General features: G+C 37.4%; 2 protein-coding genes across 2 annotated transcripts; both read right to left on the bottom strand.

The window, feature by feature from the left end:
- Positions 1-737: 737 nt before the first annotated feature.
- On the bottom strand, positions 738-7,140 carry LOC102238259 (mal, T cell differentiation protein like). The gene is made up of 4 exons (XM_005814491.2): positions 6,961-7,140; positions 2,460-2,627; positions 2,231-2,362; positions 738-1,125 (listed from the first exon to the last, which is right to left on the bottom strand). Exons 1-4 carry the CDS (start codon positions 7,051-7,053, stop codon positions 1,051-1,053), a joined length of 468 nt encoding a protein of 155 aa, XP_005814548.1. The 5' UTR covers positions 7,054-7,140; the 3' UTR covers positions 738-1,050.
- A 2,197-nt stretch (positions 7,141-9,337) lies between these two features.
- Positions 9,338-18,603, bottom strand: LOC102237998 (myelin and lymphocyte protein-like). The gene is made up of 4 exons (XM_005814490.3): positions 18,439-18,603; positions 11,948-12,112; positions 11,703-11,843; positions 9,338-10,528 (listed from the first exon to the last, which is right to left on the bottom strand). The coding sequence occupies exons 1-4, from the start codon at positions 18,523-18,525 to the stop codon at positions 10,454-10,456; spliced, it is 468 nt and encodes a 155-aa protein (XP_005814547.1). The 5' UTR covers positions 18,526-18,603; the 3' UTR covers positions 9,338-10,453.
- Positions 18,604-18,997: the final 394 nt, after the last annotated feature.

Raw genomic sequence — 18,997 nt, 5'->3', positions numbered from 1 at the left:
ACCTCATTCACTCCCTGCTAAATGTGCTAATGGTGGAGAAACAAGTTATTGTTACTGGAAAACTGTTCATCTGCTTTCAGTGGTAGTTATGCTAACGAAACTGAGCATTCACAACACTTGCAGCACAGCACAGAGCGAGCAGCAGGGAGGATGAGCAGCCACATGAGATTGTGATTGACAGCGCTAAACCCCGCCTCCTGCCTCTGATTGGTTGTTTCTAGATAGCACTGGGAGAAGGCAGAGGAAGTAAATTTTTCACATATTTTCTCTTATGCCATACTTTCACAACATAATGACAGTTTCCACAAATATGTAAAAAAAAAAAAAAAAATTTGTCTATTAGGAATTCATAATAACTTTACGTCTTTTCAAAATTAGCTCTTATTTTGGAGTATTTTATTACTTTTTGGAGATGCATGACTCAGTGCTTTTTGATTGGCTGAAACTTTTAAATCTAAATGTAGCACGGTCGTGAACAACATAATGAAATGAACTGGATTGATTTGGATCAATAATCTAAATTTGGATCCATTTAGATTATTTTTGTCTAAATTGCCCTTGTGTGCGAGTGTGTGTGTTCATGATTGTTTGTCCCGTGTGTTTCTGTGTTGCTCCAAACAACATTTAACAAAACTTTCACATTTTGCTGCTTTCTTGGTAAAAAAAAAATCTTATTGAAAAAAAATATATAGATGACACAACTTTGAAGCAAATGAAATACACACTTGATTTGTTTCACTTCAATTTTCTATAATTACATTAAACTTCAGTCAACAACAGAATCAAATCCTTGAAATGTAGAAAATCAGATTTTTTCAAAAATAATGAACGATGAAATGCACTATTAAAATAGCTTTTTATAATTTCCATAGATCTACAATTATAGCAGTTGTTCATCCAAACTGATTGCTTGTTCTATTTTTTTTAAAGCTATATACAGTATTTGCTTGACCACATACAAAAAGACATTTCTACTCTCCATTTCTAAACTTTATGTTTGCATTTGTTTGGTGCCCAGTCCAGAAAGCCTCCCCCATTCTCCCATTCTCCTCAGAAGTGTTTCCATCGGATGGCAGAGAGGATGGCATGGATGAAGTAGAGGAGTGTGGTCGCAAAGGCAAACACCTTCAAAAGCAAACACGAAACACAAAGGCTAAAGTTAGAGCCATGCGTTGGGGAAATGTGGTTCTGTACAGACTGTAAATGAGACTGTGTTCACAGGTCAGCATTGGGCCACAATTTATTTGAAGGGGTGTGCATAAGACTGACATAACACCTGTTATGAACATGAAGGAGTTTTTATGAATGGTTATGACTGCTGTCATTAAACGTCATTTGGCAAATAATGACACTTTTACTGCAAAATTGTCCCAAAACTTGCATTAAAAGTCAATTAAAAAAGTCGACTTTGCAATAAAAGTGCCATTATTTACTGAATGGCACTTCATGACGACAGTCATAAACATTCATGAAGACTCCTTCATGTTCATAACAGATGTTATGTCATATTTATGTCCGTCAAATAAAGTGTTACCCAGTTACCTTACAAACTGAAAGATGCATTTTGCATTTTATGTTTGTCTGACATTTCTTGGCTGATAATCTGACACATTTAGGTGTGAGAAAAAAAGAAAAAAAAAATTTTTTTTTCATAGAAAAACACATGCTGGCTGCTTCTAAAAGTGATGAAACGACGTACATTTCATGCAGTCAAACCCGGTTTAGTCTTCCACTGCATCAGGATGAAAGTTGTTGTAGTTTTATAGTTTTTCTGCTATTACATTGAGAGTATTTGTTTTGTTTGTGTCTTTTTCTTTTTTTTTTTACATACTGCATTAGAGTAGATGACGCTATTTTGCTGTCTCTATGACATTTCAGAAGCACAATATCGCTCCCATGGTGCTCGAGCCTTTTGAGGTAAGAAACTGCAAGGTGTCTCAGAGTTGTGAAGCTTTTTTTGTTATGCTCAAATAACTCTGTGAATAAACTCTGTATGCTGCAGTACCAGACGAATAGGAAGACGACGTTGGAGTTTTATTTGCAGAATATCTGTGTCGCAAATATATAATAACTGCGAAACAGATCGCAGTTATTGTGCGGATACACACGGACATACAGTATTCTTGTCCTTGTGTTCTGGACAAGAATATAATGCAGTATACAGCATTTCAGTAAAATCAGGGAGACTCTGTAAACAGTCTGAGAGGAAGTAAGAAGAGGAACATCTCACCACCGCTGCAATATCAATCTGGTAGACTCGTAAATCAAACGGCGAAGCCGATTTTTTCACCAAAGTAATGTAAGCCAACTCCACTCCCGCACTGAGGTAGAAAATCACTGCCAGGCCATGGTAGACAAAGTCCTGCACATACGAAACAAATACAGACCAGTTACCCTCATTTCTATTCTTATGTCTTGTTTTTAGTTCGTCTTCACTTCACGTTGTGCTGTGCTCTTACAGCAGCGGCCCAGACGGGGCTGCTCTTGTGGCAGCCAGCAGCAAACATGATCATCCACAGGAGGGTCATGACGAAGCAGAAGACCGAGACGAACATCACCCACCCCAAAGGGTTCACGGGGTTGATGTGGGTCGACGCCACCAGGATCCACACCAAACCGCCAAACACCTGGACAGAACAAGTTGGGAGAAGGTTTCACCATGGAACACGTTTTCTCAGAGTGGCCATAAATCTACCTTTGTGGTTTCGGTTTCTACAGGCGGTTCCAAAATGATCGCTTTAGGACATTTGGGAGTGTTTTTGAAGTAGTAGAAGTACATTTTGATCAGAAGTTTACACCCACTCGTCATCAGTATGGATGGCATTTTGACTTTAGGGTTAAAATGACGCATTTGAACCATATGTTTCCATAGTTGAAGAATTACAAATCAGCCTCAATGAATTTTAACTTGCTTACGACATCTATTCTGTTTTTATTTTCTAGCTATCAGCAAAGTTCACGCCTTATTTTGGATGTACTTGCTGACTACTTGTCTAAGTAGAATTGGTAGAGTTTGCTTAAATAGGTTGACTCCCATGTACGAATCTGTAAATCCTTTTTTGTAAGGTTGAGCTTAGGACCATACCTAGAAGGTTATTGTGAGCCTGCTTAATCCGTTCCAAAAACCGTTTTAATCTACGTTTGGGATTGTTGTCCTTGTTGGAACAAAGGTTCGTCATCCATAATGAAAGGAAACTGGCCAGGTTCTGCAGCAACAAATGTATAAACTGGAACCTGCTAAAACACCAGTTGTCCTCATCCATTGCAAAGAGAAATTAACATCAACATGGACTTGGAGGGTGCTAATCAAAAAAACAAAATGTCCAACATCAACTTGATTAAAATTTGCAGCTTGCTCGCATGGACAAACTAATTTCTTTGTAGTAAATGGTCAAACATGGCGGCGGTACCATCATGCTGAGGGAATTTCCTAATGGTCAGGTGCATTGAACACAATTGGTGGAATAATAAAGTCGGAGGACTGCCTCCACATTCCTTAATATCACACTCAATAATGGTTACTTGAGATGGTTAAAACCTGAACACAGTTGGGAGTTTTTCAGGAGGATAGAAATACAAAACCAGGATCACAACTGGTGTTGGGGTGGATAAACAAGGCTAACGTTAAGCTTCTGGGATGAGTTTGCCGTTAACCCAGTTGTACATTTTTGAACTATGCCTAAAACCAATTGAGCTGAGACACACCCAGAACGCTTTCGAAGTCTCATCGTGACATTTGCTTTGCGACATGAAAATAATTTTTTTTAAGCAAATGCATGACAGGAAGTGTATGTTTATGCTTGAGCCTGTATGTCATTTTGATGTTGTTTCAATGATGGTGACTCCTTCTACCAAACATTAACTCATTCTGCTATTTGCAATTCCACATACGCAAGAATAACATCAAAACAAACCATTAAAAGCCCCAAATAATAGGACACGTATCAGTCAATCAGTTAAATATCATGTGAGAAGGAGAGAGAAAAGGTTAAATACTGAGTGAAAAAGGAGGAAACACAGTCGGCAAATAATAAATCCGCCGCCTCAGAGACAATCCCTCTCTGACTATTGACTAAACAAACATTGGTCTTGTTGGAATGTGGGCGGTGTTTAATTTGTTAAGTCATAAATGGCAATACTTGAGTAGCTATAGACTAAACTCTGGAATTTTCTTTGAGGCCAATTGTTTTTAAAATAAGGGGTTGTGGTTGTAAAACCTAATTCTAATTTATTCCAACAGTTAAATCAGTTAACTGTTAAACAAATGTGTCTTCTCTAATTTAGTACAAATTTATGAACCAATTTTGCTATTATGGAGAGCTAACTGTGACGTCTGTCAGATTTAGCCGTAAAATGAATACATTTCTGTGTGTCTTTCTTTATTTATCAACATAATGGCGTGGTTAGTTGGAACAACAGCATTAATAACCCAATTTTAAGCCACAAAAGCACTTTTTCCCTTAAAATTCTCCATTTTTTTATCAAACAAAAACATCTTTTTTTTCTTACTGTAATAACCTTGATAGCCTTTTGTATTGTGAGTATTACATTGTTGCTTAACTTTGATAAATGGTCAGCGAAATTAGACCAAATTAGAAATATTACCTGGCTTAACTGCATGAAACTGTAAAATGAAGGGATTTTTCCCTTCATTGTTGCTCCTCGTATTAAAAAAATATTCATTTCATTTTTGTTGAAAATATACATTTCAGATGCAACATTTCAGCAGTTAGAGTTCAAACTACTAACCCATTTTCATGGTCAGTCAAGACAAATGTTCAGTTTAGGACCCAGGCATGGTGGTGCATACATATTTTCCTTTCTGTGTGTCTTCTTAACTATTACTGCAAATTTACCTCAAACCCGTACACCACTGACGTCTGTCGATGCATATTTAACACATACAATGAATCACATCATAAGCACTTTCATCCAGCGGCCAGAGTTAGTCTGTTGTGCCTAATTTTGCTATTGTAAATGCTGAACACTTGTATGTGGGCTATATTCAAATGTGAAATCGAATTATCTGCTGAAACTTAGAATTTGCTTGACAGCAAAATCCCATTTTTCAGTATATGTAATTCCACCTAAATTCAGACAATAAGAGGCAGCAATCCATCCTAACTTTAAGTTTACTTGAACTAAGTTTTCTCCTACAGTTGACATAGAACTATATCTGAATCATTTCTTTCTTTTATGAAAGTATGAAGGCGGTGAAGTATTTCACTGATTTACAGCAAATATTTATTTCTTGTCACTGCTGTCAGAACATTCAGTCCTGATCTAACATTTCGTCAAAGACGATGAATTAATGATCAGTTTAGTGTGCGGCGGTCTCAGAAAAGCCGTCCAAAACACTGTTCAACTTTTAGCATAAAGTTAAAAACCATTTTGACACAAAATTTGCCCATAAAATTTCATTTAAAAACCTTCTGACAAGGTGCTTAACATTGTGAAATAGTCAACTAACTAAACCCGTATCACAACACGATCGAACATTGCAAAACTATTGTGGTACAACGACAGTAATAGAAAAGGAGAAAAATAATAATAAAGGGGAATTGAAAACTACGGAGTGAAGCTGTTGCAGCTGAGCCGTCCGCCACACCCTTCATGCCTGCATGCCACTCTCATTGTGTTCGCCGTTATATTTGCTCAAAAGCCACTTTTAAAGCAATCTGCTATTGATTAGTCACAGGTTACTGCACTTTTTTTTTTTTTTTTCATCTGCTGAGACTCCTGCAGGCTCATTTGTTATGGTTTTTATAGGCTTTTGTAGTTAATTTTTAGCCTTATTTGCTCAAACACAATTATACAGTCGCATGCCGAACTGAAATGACTAAAATGTTCCAAGAAAATAAATGATTGGAGGAAAACGTTGCCCTCCCTCTTACAGATAAGATAAGGCAGGAACTCTGTGTGGCTTTAATACTAAAACACTCAAATATTTGACCTGAACTGGATCTGATGTGTTTGGATTATAATGTAGACATAATTTGATCACAATTTAATTGAATAGGACCAAACTTTTGTGAACTAGGCTACAACGAGTTTGTTGCATTTGCATAATTGACATTACTTTCGTAATAAGTTGTCACAGTGTTAAAAGGCAGAATTAAATTGTTAACCGCCTGCTCAAACTGGTCGTTACACTCAAACGACTTTCTCAGAAATGATTACTTCTGCTTATAATAATTTGTCGTTCCCATACAAGTTTGACTACATGTCCAATTTGGACACAGCTTCCAAGCATTGAAACCTGCAGCTGGGTTTTTTTTTCCCCTCAGGCCTTATGAGAGCGATTTACATTTCTTAAATTTTTTCTTCTTCTTTTTTTTTTTTTCCATAGACAGAGAGGTTACCACGTTTTCCCTCAGATTGGTAACAGAGACACAATATGACTGAAATATGAGAGGTGAACGGATGTAGGGACTCCTCCCGCACTAGAAATGTTTCATTGTGTTCTTTTATTTCCCCCTCAAAATGTGTGAAGCTTTTAATCCAGATGATCTGGAACCTTTACGTTTATTAACAATGGGTTTAATTTGAGTCTTTATTCGTGACAAATAAAGACACATTTAACAAGATATTATGTAGTTTATGAATTAGTTTGGAGAAAATATGCTTTATTTTCTTCAAACGGTGCTCTCAGAGTTCTGTCTTGTTGCTTTCTTTTGCGTCAATTAGCACATTTATTGATGTAGCAAAGATGAATACAAATATATGTAAAAAAAAAAATAAATTGTTTGTCTCTTTATGTGTTTGCCTTTTGGACTAAACAGACCAAACTCTAAAGCCAATGTGAACATAAAAGTAACATTTGGAATAAATTCGATTGAAATGTGGGCAAGGAATTTTGAGTTTCTTCTCTAATAGGTCGCAAAAGAGTATCCAAAAAGGACAAAATCTCCAAAAACTGACTCTTAAAAAAAAAAAAAACAATAATAATGTTCCACTCACCAGTTCCGGCAGATAAAATATATCTGGGGCTGTGGTGCATATCTCCATTCCACTGGGCAGCGTCCCCATGGACTGAGCTGTGGTAGCAGCCATCTCTCCCTGTTTCTTCAGCGAACGACCCAGGGCTCCTCTGAACTAACGGGGCAGCCGCAGGTGTAACCGAATCTTATACATAAGCCAGGTTTAGCAGACAAACCCGTTCTGCTGGTGTGTGTGTACGTGGGTGTGTGTGTGTGTGGGATCCCCTCCCACAACAGCTTATCATTGTTGGGCAAATCCAGACACACCCTCCTCTCAAGCACGCTGGTTTACCGGGAGCGGATGGTGTGTGACGGGGCCTTTGAAACATCGTGACCCGAGGCAGCAGGCAGAGATGCTGTGACAAACGGTCGCCGCTCGATGTCGAGTAAAGAAACAGCTGAATGCGTTTTCAGGTGACAGCGACACGGTTGGCCCTCGCTGGTCTCGCTGCGGCCCTCTGTTTGTACTTCACACATTCACTTTTAAACAAGTTTTCCTTCAGAATAAAAGGGCTTTACGTGAGTGAGCACATTTAATTGTTGACCTCTCACACAAAAGGCTTTATTTGGTGATAACATGAGTCAAGATTTTTATATCAATAGTGAATCACATGTCCCCAAGGGAATGAGTAAGTGGCAATAAAGCACATGTCTTTATTACAACCTTGTTTGTGTTTGATAAACTCAAATCGAGGCAAGGCTGGCTGACCAGGGTGGGAAAATGTTTCAGAATTTTATATAACATGAAAGAAAATCTGCTTTGTCTCTGATGCAATAAGATTTATTAAGCTAATTCTCGGCTGGCTAGTTTCAGAAAGGACACACAGAAAGTGTTGGGTTGTTTCTTTAACCTCAATGCTGACACAAGTTGAGTAATTTCAAGCAAACATTGGGTCAGAAATAGTCACTCAGTTTGTTGGTCTACCAAAGAAATTAAAAGAAGTCTCATATTATTTAACGTACGGCCATTTTATGATGAACAACAGCCTGATCAAAAGTCACTAATATAGTTTTTCACAGGATGAAATAATAAGAAGGGAGATAGTAAAATTGTCTTGTATATTCATCTGAACTAATTTGTTCACTTAAGCTATCATTAGCCTTTAGCTAACGTAGCACTGGTGGCTGCTGTCTGTTGTAGCAAAAGAAACGTCCATAAAATCATCTTTTCAGCAGTTCAATCGATTGCAAAGTCAGGTGTGTGTTTTATGTAAAAAAAAAAACAAAAAAACCAACTAATTAAAACAAGATTTGTCAGTTCCTGGGTTTTTTTAATGGTTTTGCTCTTTATTTGTGTTTCTTTCTTTGATTAGATCAGCCTCGTTTCTGTTTTACTTTAGTTCAGTTCTTCTCAGCGATTCTAGTTTTATTGTGTTCATTTATTCCTTGTGTCCAGCTATTCTTTTTTTGATTTATTTTCCTAGTCCCCCTGGTGTGTACACTTGCTCGTCCCCTGTGCCATTTTCTTTCTCTCTCTCCCCTCTCACACCTGCAGCCCGTTAACTAATCAGCTCAGGTCCTTTGTTCTGGTGTTCACTCTCCCAGTATTTATACACCTCTTCTCCTCTTTTTCCCCGTTGGTTCCTCTCATTAAATCCATTGGGTCCACCGTCAGTACACACATCATGACAAGATTTTATAAATATAAAAAAATCCCATTCATGTTTGCCTCGTTTGAAATACATTTATGGGACTGTTTTCTATTTTATAGCTGTATGGTGTGGTTCAAATTGTATTTTACTGAACCATGAATCGTATTATGTTCCAAACAACTAGATCAATGTTGTAAATGAGAACTAGTTCTCTGTCATCTCACCTGGTTAAATGAACAAACAAAACTATCATTTAGGATCATTAAGAGTACATTCTGATAAACATGTTTATCAAAAGCTAGAATTATTTAATAAAGATTAAGGTCCATGTAATACTAATCATCAGTTTATAAATCAAACGATATATACTTCAGTTATTTGTTAATAAAAGTCTTATTAGACATTATGGTGGTATTGCATTGACTTTGTGAATCTTGATTTATTTTAAACTAACATAAAACATGTGTGGTTATGAACATTTGTCGCTTTTTTTGCATTTTAATAAAAAATTGAACAAAACATAAACAATCAACAAATAAATGATGTGGTAAGTAAAACTTTAAATAAACAAAAAGTGAAAAAAAATGAAGTAGGATTAAATAAATGAAACACAGTGAGTGTTGAACTGCTTCTGTCTCGTACTAAAACGACACAAAGTCCAGTTTCAGATGTTTTTCGACATCCATATTTTGAAATAGAAGTCAGAATGTCAAGTTGATTTTATCATCACAGATAGACCTTAATGAATTCATTTCAATGTCCATCTTGTTTTTAAATTTCATTTAATCAGCAGACCAACAGATATTCTAATTTCCAATCTATTTATGTTGTGACAAAGATTATCAACATGCCTGTAAAGTGAAATCATTTATTTACGATCTCAAAATCTCAACGTTTATTCCACAGCACAGCGCATAAGAATGGGAAACCACACAGATTGTTCTCTAGGAACGGAATAAAAAAAGTGAATCATAAACTAATCTCTTCATTTTTTTAAATTTCATTTTTATTTATTCGTTTTATGATTTCCTCATTTAAAATGTTAAGAAAACAGACAAAAAGAGCAAACACAGTCGACTTGACCGTGACGGATGTGAAATAGATTATGAAATGTGTCAGACATCAAACTTTGTTTTTTTTTTTTCTAAAAAAAAAGAAACAACAAAAACACACAAGTTTTGACCACTGTAATTTGACTCTAATTTATGTTGTCATTATTATTACTATTGTTATTATTAGTAGTAGTATTAGTAGTAATAATAGTAGTAATTTATTAGAATTTTCCTTGATTTTACCTTTATGTTGTCCTGGTACCCCTGTGTCACATATCTAGAGTGTTAGATGTCCAGTTAATGAAATAATAAGGGAAATACCTGAAAAGTAACTTTCTTGCTTTCATAAGGACAAAAAAAGAAAAAAAGAAAAGCAACGTCAAAACATCTGGAGTGAATGATAAAATTGTATCTGGTTTAGTTTTAAAGGTTTCTGCTGCTGTAAAAAAAAAAAAACTGCTTTGTGAAGGTCAAATGCCATGAAATGTTAGATGGAATGAAAACATTGAAAATCTTTTTTCCCCCTATTTGTTAAACAACACAGACTGTCTGAATGAATGGATTTTTCCAAAAGAATGACATTTTTTGCGTACTTATATCAGCAGTGTCACTCCGGTTTATCTCACACAAACCTAGTCTAAATGGCTGCTTATCGTATCAAAACAGTAACTTATATTGTGCATAATGGGTTCCATCAATTTAGTTTTCTTTTTTTTTTTTTTTTAGCCATTTGCTTTAACGAAACAGAAAAACAAACGTGCATCACATATTTCATTATTATTCTGCGCCTCTTCTTGTGTTTGACGTCCGGAGGGGTTCAGGTTGTGCTTCAGGCTCTCTTCCATCGGATGGCAGAGAAAATGGCGTGGAGGAAGTAGAGGAGAGTAGCCACATGGGACATCACCTGAAATATACAGACAGGAGTATTACAATGCCTGGATGCCAAATAGGAAGCAGAGAGACGTACATCAGCAGTAGCGCTATTTACGAAACAAAAGTCCAAATTCGAAATGGAAAAAATGTTAGATTTTGGAGTGAAATTTGCAATCCTGTAATTCTGATCTTGAGAATAATCCCCCTGATGCCTGCAGTAGTTGTATGATCAACAGTGGATTTTATGAATATAAAAAAACAAACAACCCAACAGCAATAAATGATTTCAAAACGTTGCTCCTTTTTTTTTAAACTTCTGGATTTGATCAAATATTCTGTACAAAACAAACAAACCCGTCGGTAAGAATATGAAAAGTACGACACATGCAGCAATCAAGGTTGCTGAAGTGGGCACACTTTCCAACCAATATTTTTGTCAAAACAATTTTTGATTCAGTATCTGCATTCCATCGTCTTCTGTGATTGCAATCTATCGCTCTCCCCCCGTCTCCGGTATTTGTCCACTTCGCCCCGCAAATCTTCTCCAAATCAATCAAATTGGAACGACAAAACGTGTTTCCGTACTGATTTACGAACCCTTGCTAGAACATTCCCTTATTTTTCACCTGCTAAACCCATTGTTTTGTACGGCAGAGTTTTAGAGCCACACTAAAAAAAATAAAAATAGCAAAGATATAGTCATAAAATCATAATATTACAGGAATAGATTCATATGAGAATAAAGTCATAATATTACAAACATAAAGGCATAATGTAATGAAAATAAAGCCGACAATAAAGTCAGAATAATACAGGAATTAAGAAAACAAAGTCATAATATTGTGACTTTATGCTTGTAATTTTATTATTTTTCTCATTTTCCTAGCTTGACCCTAATCCTCCATAATATATGTGGACACTTGGATTTATGGGTGAAAATAAAATCAGTCCTCATCGTCAGCAGACAGCTGTAATCCACTCTGGAGCTATTTATAATTTCCTCCATCTTGATAAACGCCCCAGTCCCTTCCGAAGAAAAACTGGACAGAACTATTTTTACAGTAGGTGAAGACATTGGACCCACAAAAGTCCAGGTTAATAATAAAACATTTTACTCAACAAGTAAAGTTCCTGGGCACAATTTTTTTAATATTTAGGCCCTGCAATTAAAGTGAACTGTCTTTAATTAGGTGTGTTTTGCGTACCACTGCAGAAATGTCAAGTCGGTAGGTCTTCAGTAGGTTTATATCAAATGTTGAACCTTTCCCTATCAGAATGGTGATGTAGGCTAACACCACCGACGCACTGAGGTAGAAAACCGCAGCCACAAAATGAAAACCAGCATCCTGCAAGACGAGAGAAGGAAGACTGTCAACACTGAATGACTGTCATGAAATGTCATGAAATAGTTTTCTATTTGTGTGTGTGTGTGTGTGTGTGTGTGTCTAACCAGGCCGGGCCAAAAGCTGCTCTGATTGCCTCCACAGGCGAAGATGAAAAGCCACAGAGTCGTCCCGACGAAGCAGAAGACGGACACGAACATGACCCAGCCCAGAGGATTCTCCTGGAAGACTCGGGTCGAGGCCACCAGGATCCACACCAAACCCCCAATGACCTGTGAGGAGAGAGGAGGAGGAAGAGGAGGAGGAGGGTTTAAAAGTCCAAATCTGATTTCTACTTAACACCCCCCCCCCCCAAAAAAAAAAACAACAAAAAAAAAAAAGAGAATTTCACTCAACAAAATTTAATTAGAAAAAATCAGTAAATCACTTTTTATTTTTTACTTTGTATTTGCAAGAAAATGAAAAATCTCTTTCTGTCGCCAACTACTTGGCTTTAGAAGCTGTTATTTGCTCTCATTTCTTACAGTAAAACTTATCGGATTTGTTTAGATGAGTTAACTCAGCTTTGTTAGCTAAAGCTGCACATTGGAACAGTTTAAAGCACTTTTGCATTGCGGAAAGTGTTGGATTCGAACTTTAAACCTGGGACCACAAAGCAGTAAATTCCTAAAAACAGGCCGAGTCTGGACCGAGTTACCGCTGAATCTGGATCAGAGTTCAAATTTTGACAATTGCTAGAATACGTCTTCCTTAAAAGATGGATCTTGAAGCCTTAGTATAGATATTTAAACTGATGTACATAATATGAGGGAAAAAAACCTGTAATTTTATAGGAAACTGAAGTACCAGGCCCATTTTTAGTCCCTAACTGGATCCAAATTTTAAAAAGTGGCTAAATCTAAAAATCTCACAAAATGCATTTGGACATTTTTTTTTTTTAAATCAACATATTTCCTAGATATTGTTTTTATTCTGGGCTATAAAAAACACACACCAGCTTACACATTCTCGGTCTTGTCCCTGTTCTGCATATTGTTTCAGTTTCTCCTCTCCTCCTTTGACAAACATTGGGCGTAAAAGAACCTTCAGACAGAAACACGAGGCCGAAGCAAATGGACATCCATCAGAGCTTCTCCTATCCTTCTGTAAACATTTAGTTTTCTCTCTCTCTGCATTTTCAAAGGGTAGTTTTGTTATAAAGCTTAGCATATTAAGTATAGATATCGAAAGATATTAAAAACCACTCTATGTCTCTTTGAAGGGCTCTTTTGTTGAAACTCTTCCGGAGTGTGTTTCAGTGTGGATGGAGTGTAAATAGTATTATTGAGTAGTGAAACTGTATGTGAACCTCTGTGAAACTGGTGGTTATTTGTTTTTAAAGAAATGCATGAATATTGATAATGCTTAAATTGTACTTATTTACATTTCTGTCAGTCAGAACCTGTAGCTGAGAGGTTAGGCAGATTAAAGGGATGACATTGTTCTGAGGCGCATGTGTCAAACTCAAGGCCCGGGGGCCAAATCTGGCCCGCCGTAGCTTTTTATGTGGCCCTCTGGACTCAAAATGACACAGATAAGTCCTTCCAGTTCGTCACGAATCCGCAAAATTCACACAGAATCAACAGATCCCCAAATTATTTCTGACTTTACTGAGAATCTTTCTCAAAATTGGCCAAAAACATTGGGTTTAAGTGACTGCTGCCTCAGACTTAGTTGATGTCAAATTGCAGTCTGTTACTGATTAAAATAAAAGTCACACTTAACATCTTACATTAGCATAAATATTGTAAAAATTCCTCACAAATATGTCTTAAGTTGTCACCACAAAATCTGTGACAGTGATTGCAAAATACCACAAAAACAATTCTGGATGGACTGATCAATGTGAAGAGATGTTTATTATTATTTCACTATAGGAAACACTTACTGAATGCTCAAACAAATAGCGGCTTATTGATATTTTAATAGTTTAATGGGTTTTATCAATAGATTCTGGCACAACCGGCCCTTTAAGAACATTCAGATTTTTCCCTTTGGCCCACAGTTAAAATGAGTTTGACGCCTCTGTTGTAAGGTATCAGTCAGGAGAAGTTCACCAGTAAAAGTAGGTAGCATGGACAAATGCTAATAATTTACAAAAACCAGTCAGTTAACAGGGATGCGTTGACTTGTGAGAGCCAGTGTCTCAGAAGAACACTGAATTTAAAGAAATGTCCAACAGGAACCAACATTTCAACAACATCCAGTCGTACTTGCATTTTTGCAGAAACTACAAATCCCCTCAGCTTGTCCACCTCGTAATTAAGAAACTCCACTACAGTGAAAAAGCCCCACATTGTTTGCTGCAAAGCCCCTCTTGAAACTCAATAAAAAGTTGCGCAAACATCGTTGTTTCAGAGGCTGGAGTAGCTATTCACACGTTTCTTTCAAACCAAGCAGCCATCCTGCAGTTTGCTCCACAGGAATGCGCCGTGCCCTAAATCAAACAATCAATCTGCAAACATTTCTCAGGCATCGTTCGTTCCTATAATTCCACGAAAGCAGATTTTCCTTTTTGAAGTTATCTTTCCCTGTTGGGTGGTAGATACGTCTCAATGTCTTTGTGTGAGCGACAAAAGGTATTCCTGCTATCAACCGCTGTAAACGACGCAGTTTGACTCTTAAGACCAGTTTATTCAAATAACATGAACACGGAGAAGCTCATATTTGTTAGAAACTTTACATTTTTTGCTAATGATATGTTTAATAGCGACAGATATTTAAAAAAATAATAATAATAAAAAAAATTTAAATATCTGACATCAAGAAAAGCAAAACAGTCCTTTGGACAATTCAGTACAGAAATGAGAGACAGAACAAATTTGTTCTGGACAAACATGACAACCGTTCCACGTCGACGCATCGGCACAAAACTTTTATTGTTTTTTCTCACTGTCAGCTGTTTCTATTGCCAAAAGGAACTGTTGCACAGCTCAGTACATTTCTGAGGAAAAAAAACAAACAAGCTATCCTACCAAGAAGCCTTGAAATGTTTGCAGTTTGATTCCACTGAAACCAGGAAGGACGCCATACTTCACTGATTAGTCCTACCATGATTTGTAGTTTTCTTTTCCTCGTAATACCATCTGGCTTCTGGACTGCAGCTTCTTTTTGGAAGAAATGTTTGATATAGGAAAACAATCTTGCATAAATCGGTTTATATGTCCAAGTGACTGGTTGAAAACGTTTCCACTTCACCTGTGTAAAGAGCCTGTTAGTTGGTAACGGCCTTTTTTGAAACGCTGTAGAGTAAACTGTGCCTCTTAACGTTCCTTAAAAAAGCGAGACGACCAGCCCAGTGAATCACTCCACAGATGTTTCAGTCTTCCACCTGGCAATGTATTTTGTCTGAAAATACTTCACTTAGCACCTTAGCGTCAGGGGAACTGTTCAACTTTGTCATATCAGCCTTTCCCAGATCCCTGTGACTGACTCGTCAGAGAATACCTGGAGACTAAATTGAGGAGTTGTCTGGGTTTGACAGAAATTCCTTGAGGGGAAATTGAAAGATGCTTCTCCTCTGCCTCTCGACTTTCTTGTTTGAAACTTTTTGTTTAATTATTTTGTGCACATCTTTTGTTAAAATACACCTCTTTATATTTTCTGGAAAAAAAAAATAAAAGGTATAAAAAGCAACATTGTTTCTGCATCTTCTTGCTAAATTACCTGCAGGACATCATCCGGATGTGTACAGTGCATTTGGCTACACGACGTGAAATAAAACAAACCAAATGCAAAGAAGGCTTTTTTTTGTTTACTTTTTAGTGTAGGAATATATTCGACTGTTGGCAAATGACCCAGGTTTTTCCTGAGAGTTCTTCCCGTTAAAGGGAAGTTTTCCTTCCCGCTGTCACCACAAGCAGGAAGAACTGCATCAAAACTAACAACCAGATCCAAACGACTTTCCACTGATTACATATGATCACTCAGGAGGAAGCAGATGATGTAAAATTTATTGTGAGTCATATGAATAGAATGAATCAAATAAACTGAGTGAACAGTCAACATTTGCTCCAGGAGGTCTTTGGAGAGCTACGCGTCTTTTCATTTGATATAACTAAACATTAATAATGACAGTTTTAATTGTTTTTGCTTGTAGCGCCCTAGACTATTGTTTGGTTCTCTCATGTTGCTTTATTAAGCTGTAAATGATAATAAAAATAACATCGTGCCACACATTTTATGTCCATTAATCAGTGAAATATTTTGGGTTTAAATTGTATTTTTGTGTCTCGTTTGTTTTAAATTGCAACACAGTTTGCGTTACAACATATGCAGCTTTGGAAACAATGAAGAGACCACCTCACTGAACCCCATTGAAAACCTCCTGCTTATTCCAACAAGTATGGATTTCTGAACTCTTTCCGAGTTAAAACATGAGTATTGTTCTTTCTAAATGAATACGAACTTGGTTTCTTTGCACTATTTGATGTCTGGAAGCGCTGCATCTTTTTCCTTATTTTGACCATTTCTCATTTTTTGCAAATACATGCTACATTTTCTGCTTGGAGTTTCGGACGAATGTCGTCTGTAGTTCATAGAACAGAAGAACAATGTTCATTTTACTCAAACGGATACTTATAAAGAGTCAGGGGCGCTGCCAGGAATCTTGGGCCCCATGACTAAAAATTTACTTTTTTAAAATTTACTAAATTCACAGATAATCTGTGAAAACAATCAATCTCCTCCCTGAACTACTATTACTGGCTAAAGTAACGCAACATTCTGGCCAAAACAGCCAATCAGAACCAGGAGGAGGGTCTTAGCGCTGTCAATCAACCTCATTCACTCACTGCTAAATGTGCCAATGGTGGAAAAACCACTTATTACAGGAAAAATATTTATCTACTGTCATTGGTAGCTATGCTAACTAGACTGAGCATTCACAACAGGCTGTGCTAGCTACAGCATAGCACAGAGCGAGGGGAAGGAAGGATGAGCAGCACCACATGAGATTGTGATTGACAGCACTAAAACTCTCCTGCCACCGATTGGTTGTTTCTAGATAGCACTGGGAGAAGGCAGAGGAAATAGATTTTTCACAGATTATCTCTCATGCCATACTGTCACAACATAATGACAGTTTTAACAAATATGTTAAAAAAAATTAATAAATATATAAAAGTTACAGACTGCAGCTTTAATTTCACTTAGGAGAGTTGCCTGGTGTTACATCAAATATTGCAAAGACATCGATCATAAAATGGGAAAATGTTTAAACAAAGACATTTCTGTACAAATAGAACTGCATTGATCAAAACAGCTGACTTTCACATCACTGTGCTTTAATAAACTTTATTTATTAACGACCACTTCAGCTCTCCGTTTTAGGGTAAAGGGGCTCGGCTGCCCTCGATCCGCCCGGCCCGCTTTAAAAGTGTGGCTGTTTAAATAAACATTTCCATTACTGAGCAGCAGGTCATGGAAACAGTCGGGCCACAAAATAAACCAAGTGACCCGATGGCTGGTTTAGATTTACACCTTGCTCTGCAGCTATATCTGCGTAGTGCAGGTGTTTTTCCACCTGTGTTGCAAAGATTTAATCTTCCATGTTTTCTTGTGCAAAACAAAACGAAAAAAAAAAAAGGGAGAGAGAGAAGTCATGAATCCAGGTGTCATCCACACCTTCAGTAAGAGAAATGGGAAAGCTTCAGCGGCCAATAAAAAATTTGACTTTGCAATCCTCATTAAGAGCAATAAAAAACGTTACAAACCTTTTTTATTATTTACATATGCCGTTTAACACATTAGTGTTGTAAAAACTTCATCCGAATTTCTTACCACTTGCGCTTCTATGTGTTGCTCTTTTGGTTAGCTGCAAACCTGAAGTCTTGTCTATTGAATATCAAAGCTAAAAGTCACTTAAAATAGCAAATATGCATATTACTGTTCAAGTCATTTCAGCATCACCACCCACACTGACCTTTTAAACATCAAAGTCAAATCTGCGACTCATAGAAACAGCAGACATACTGTACGTTTAGTTAGTGCAAGACTTAAGTTTGATTTTCCTATAAATTGCACAGGCGTACACCCAAAAAACATGGCCGCCTCCTTCATGTTCTGATCTACATGTTATTGTTAAGCTGTGGAAAACAATAATGATTGTTGTTGGGGTTTTTTTTCTCTTTCTGTTGCCAAGGTTGTAAGAAACAATAGGTCATTCAGACCAAGCTGCTAGCATAAACTCAGACCGTAGCCATGTTGTCCGAGTAACATATGCTACCGCTTACCTACAATTATTAATAAAAAAAACCCCAACTGTAATTTAAGTTGATTTGAGATGCTTATTTAGTTTTCGGTTTAGCTTAACAAAAGAAAGTTCTCATTTTCCAGCCCAACATCACTCTGATTACTGTCTGAACGGAGAGATGACTCTGTTGAGAAAACCTTCAGGAAAGAAACAGGATCAAAGTGCTTCTGAGTGAATCAGGACTAATAAAAGACAATGTCCTGGCAGATGGTCTGAGTCAGGAGTGTTAACGCCGAACGCAATATAATAAAGATTAAAAACCCCGAGTCCGTGAAGAGTCAGCCGCTGACCCAAAAGGACACTTACCCACTCGGGGATGAAGAAGAGGTCAGGAAAGCTGATGAAGATCCTGGCGCCGGTGGGAAGAACATCACCAGAGGTGGTGGAAGCCATAGTCCAAATCTGAACGTGTGTGTTTCTGCGTGCGTGTGTGTGTGGGGGGGGGGGTTTCCTCCAGAGTGTGATGCACAAACTGTTAGTTTTCTGCTCTTTAAAGGGCGTTTTTCTCTCCTGCTCCCTTCCTTCTGCACCTCCCTCTGCTTCTCCTCCCCTCCACCTACGCATCCATCCCCAGACAACCTGTTTGACAGGTGCTTTTTTGGCTTTGTTTGTGCAGCATTTGGACACTCTCAGAGTGCATTGTGGGGGTGTGTTTGTGTGTGTGTAAGTGCTCCGGCGTGGAGTCCTCCTGTGTTTGCCCTCATCTTTCTTCCAGTGCCTGTTGACATGTCACTATAAATGCCAACGACCCCGTTTACATGAGCAAGTGATGCCGTTTTCATTCATTAGTTTGGATACTAATATGGGATACTTTTCCCCATATCCCTAATGGATATGGAGAAAAAAAATACTTTTGCTTACATTG

The sequence above is a fragment of the Xiphophorus maculatus genome, chromosome 22, assembly GCF_002775205.1.
Source record: "Xiphophorus maculatus strain JP 163 A chromosome 22, X_maculatus-5.0-male, whole genome shotgun sequence".
Classification (NCBI taxonomy): domain Eukaryota; kingdom Metazoa; phylum Chordata; class Actinopteri; order Cyprinodontiformes; family Poeciliidae; genus Xiphophorus; species Xiphophorus maculatus.
Note: the sequence above shows the minus strand (reverse complement) of the source record. Positions and strands in the feature narration are given on the sequence as shown.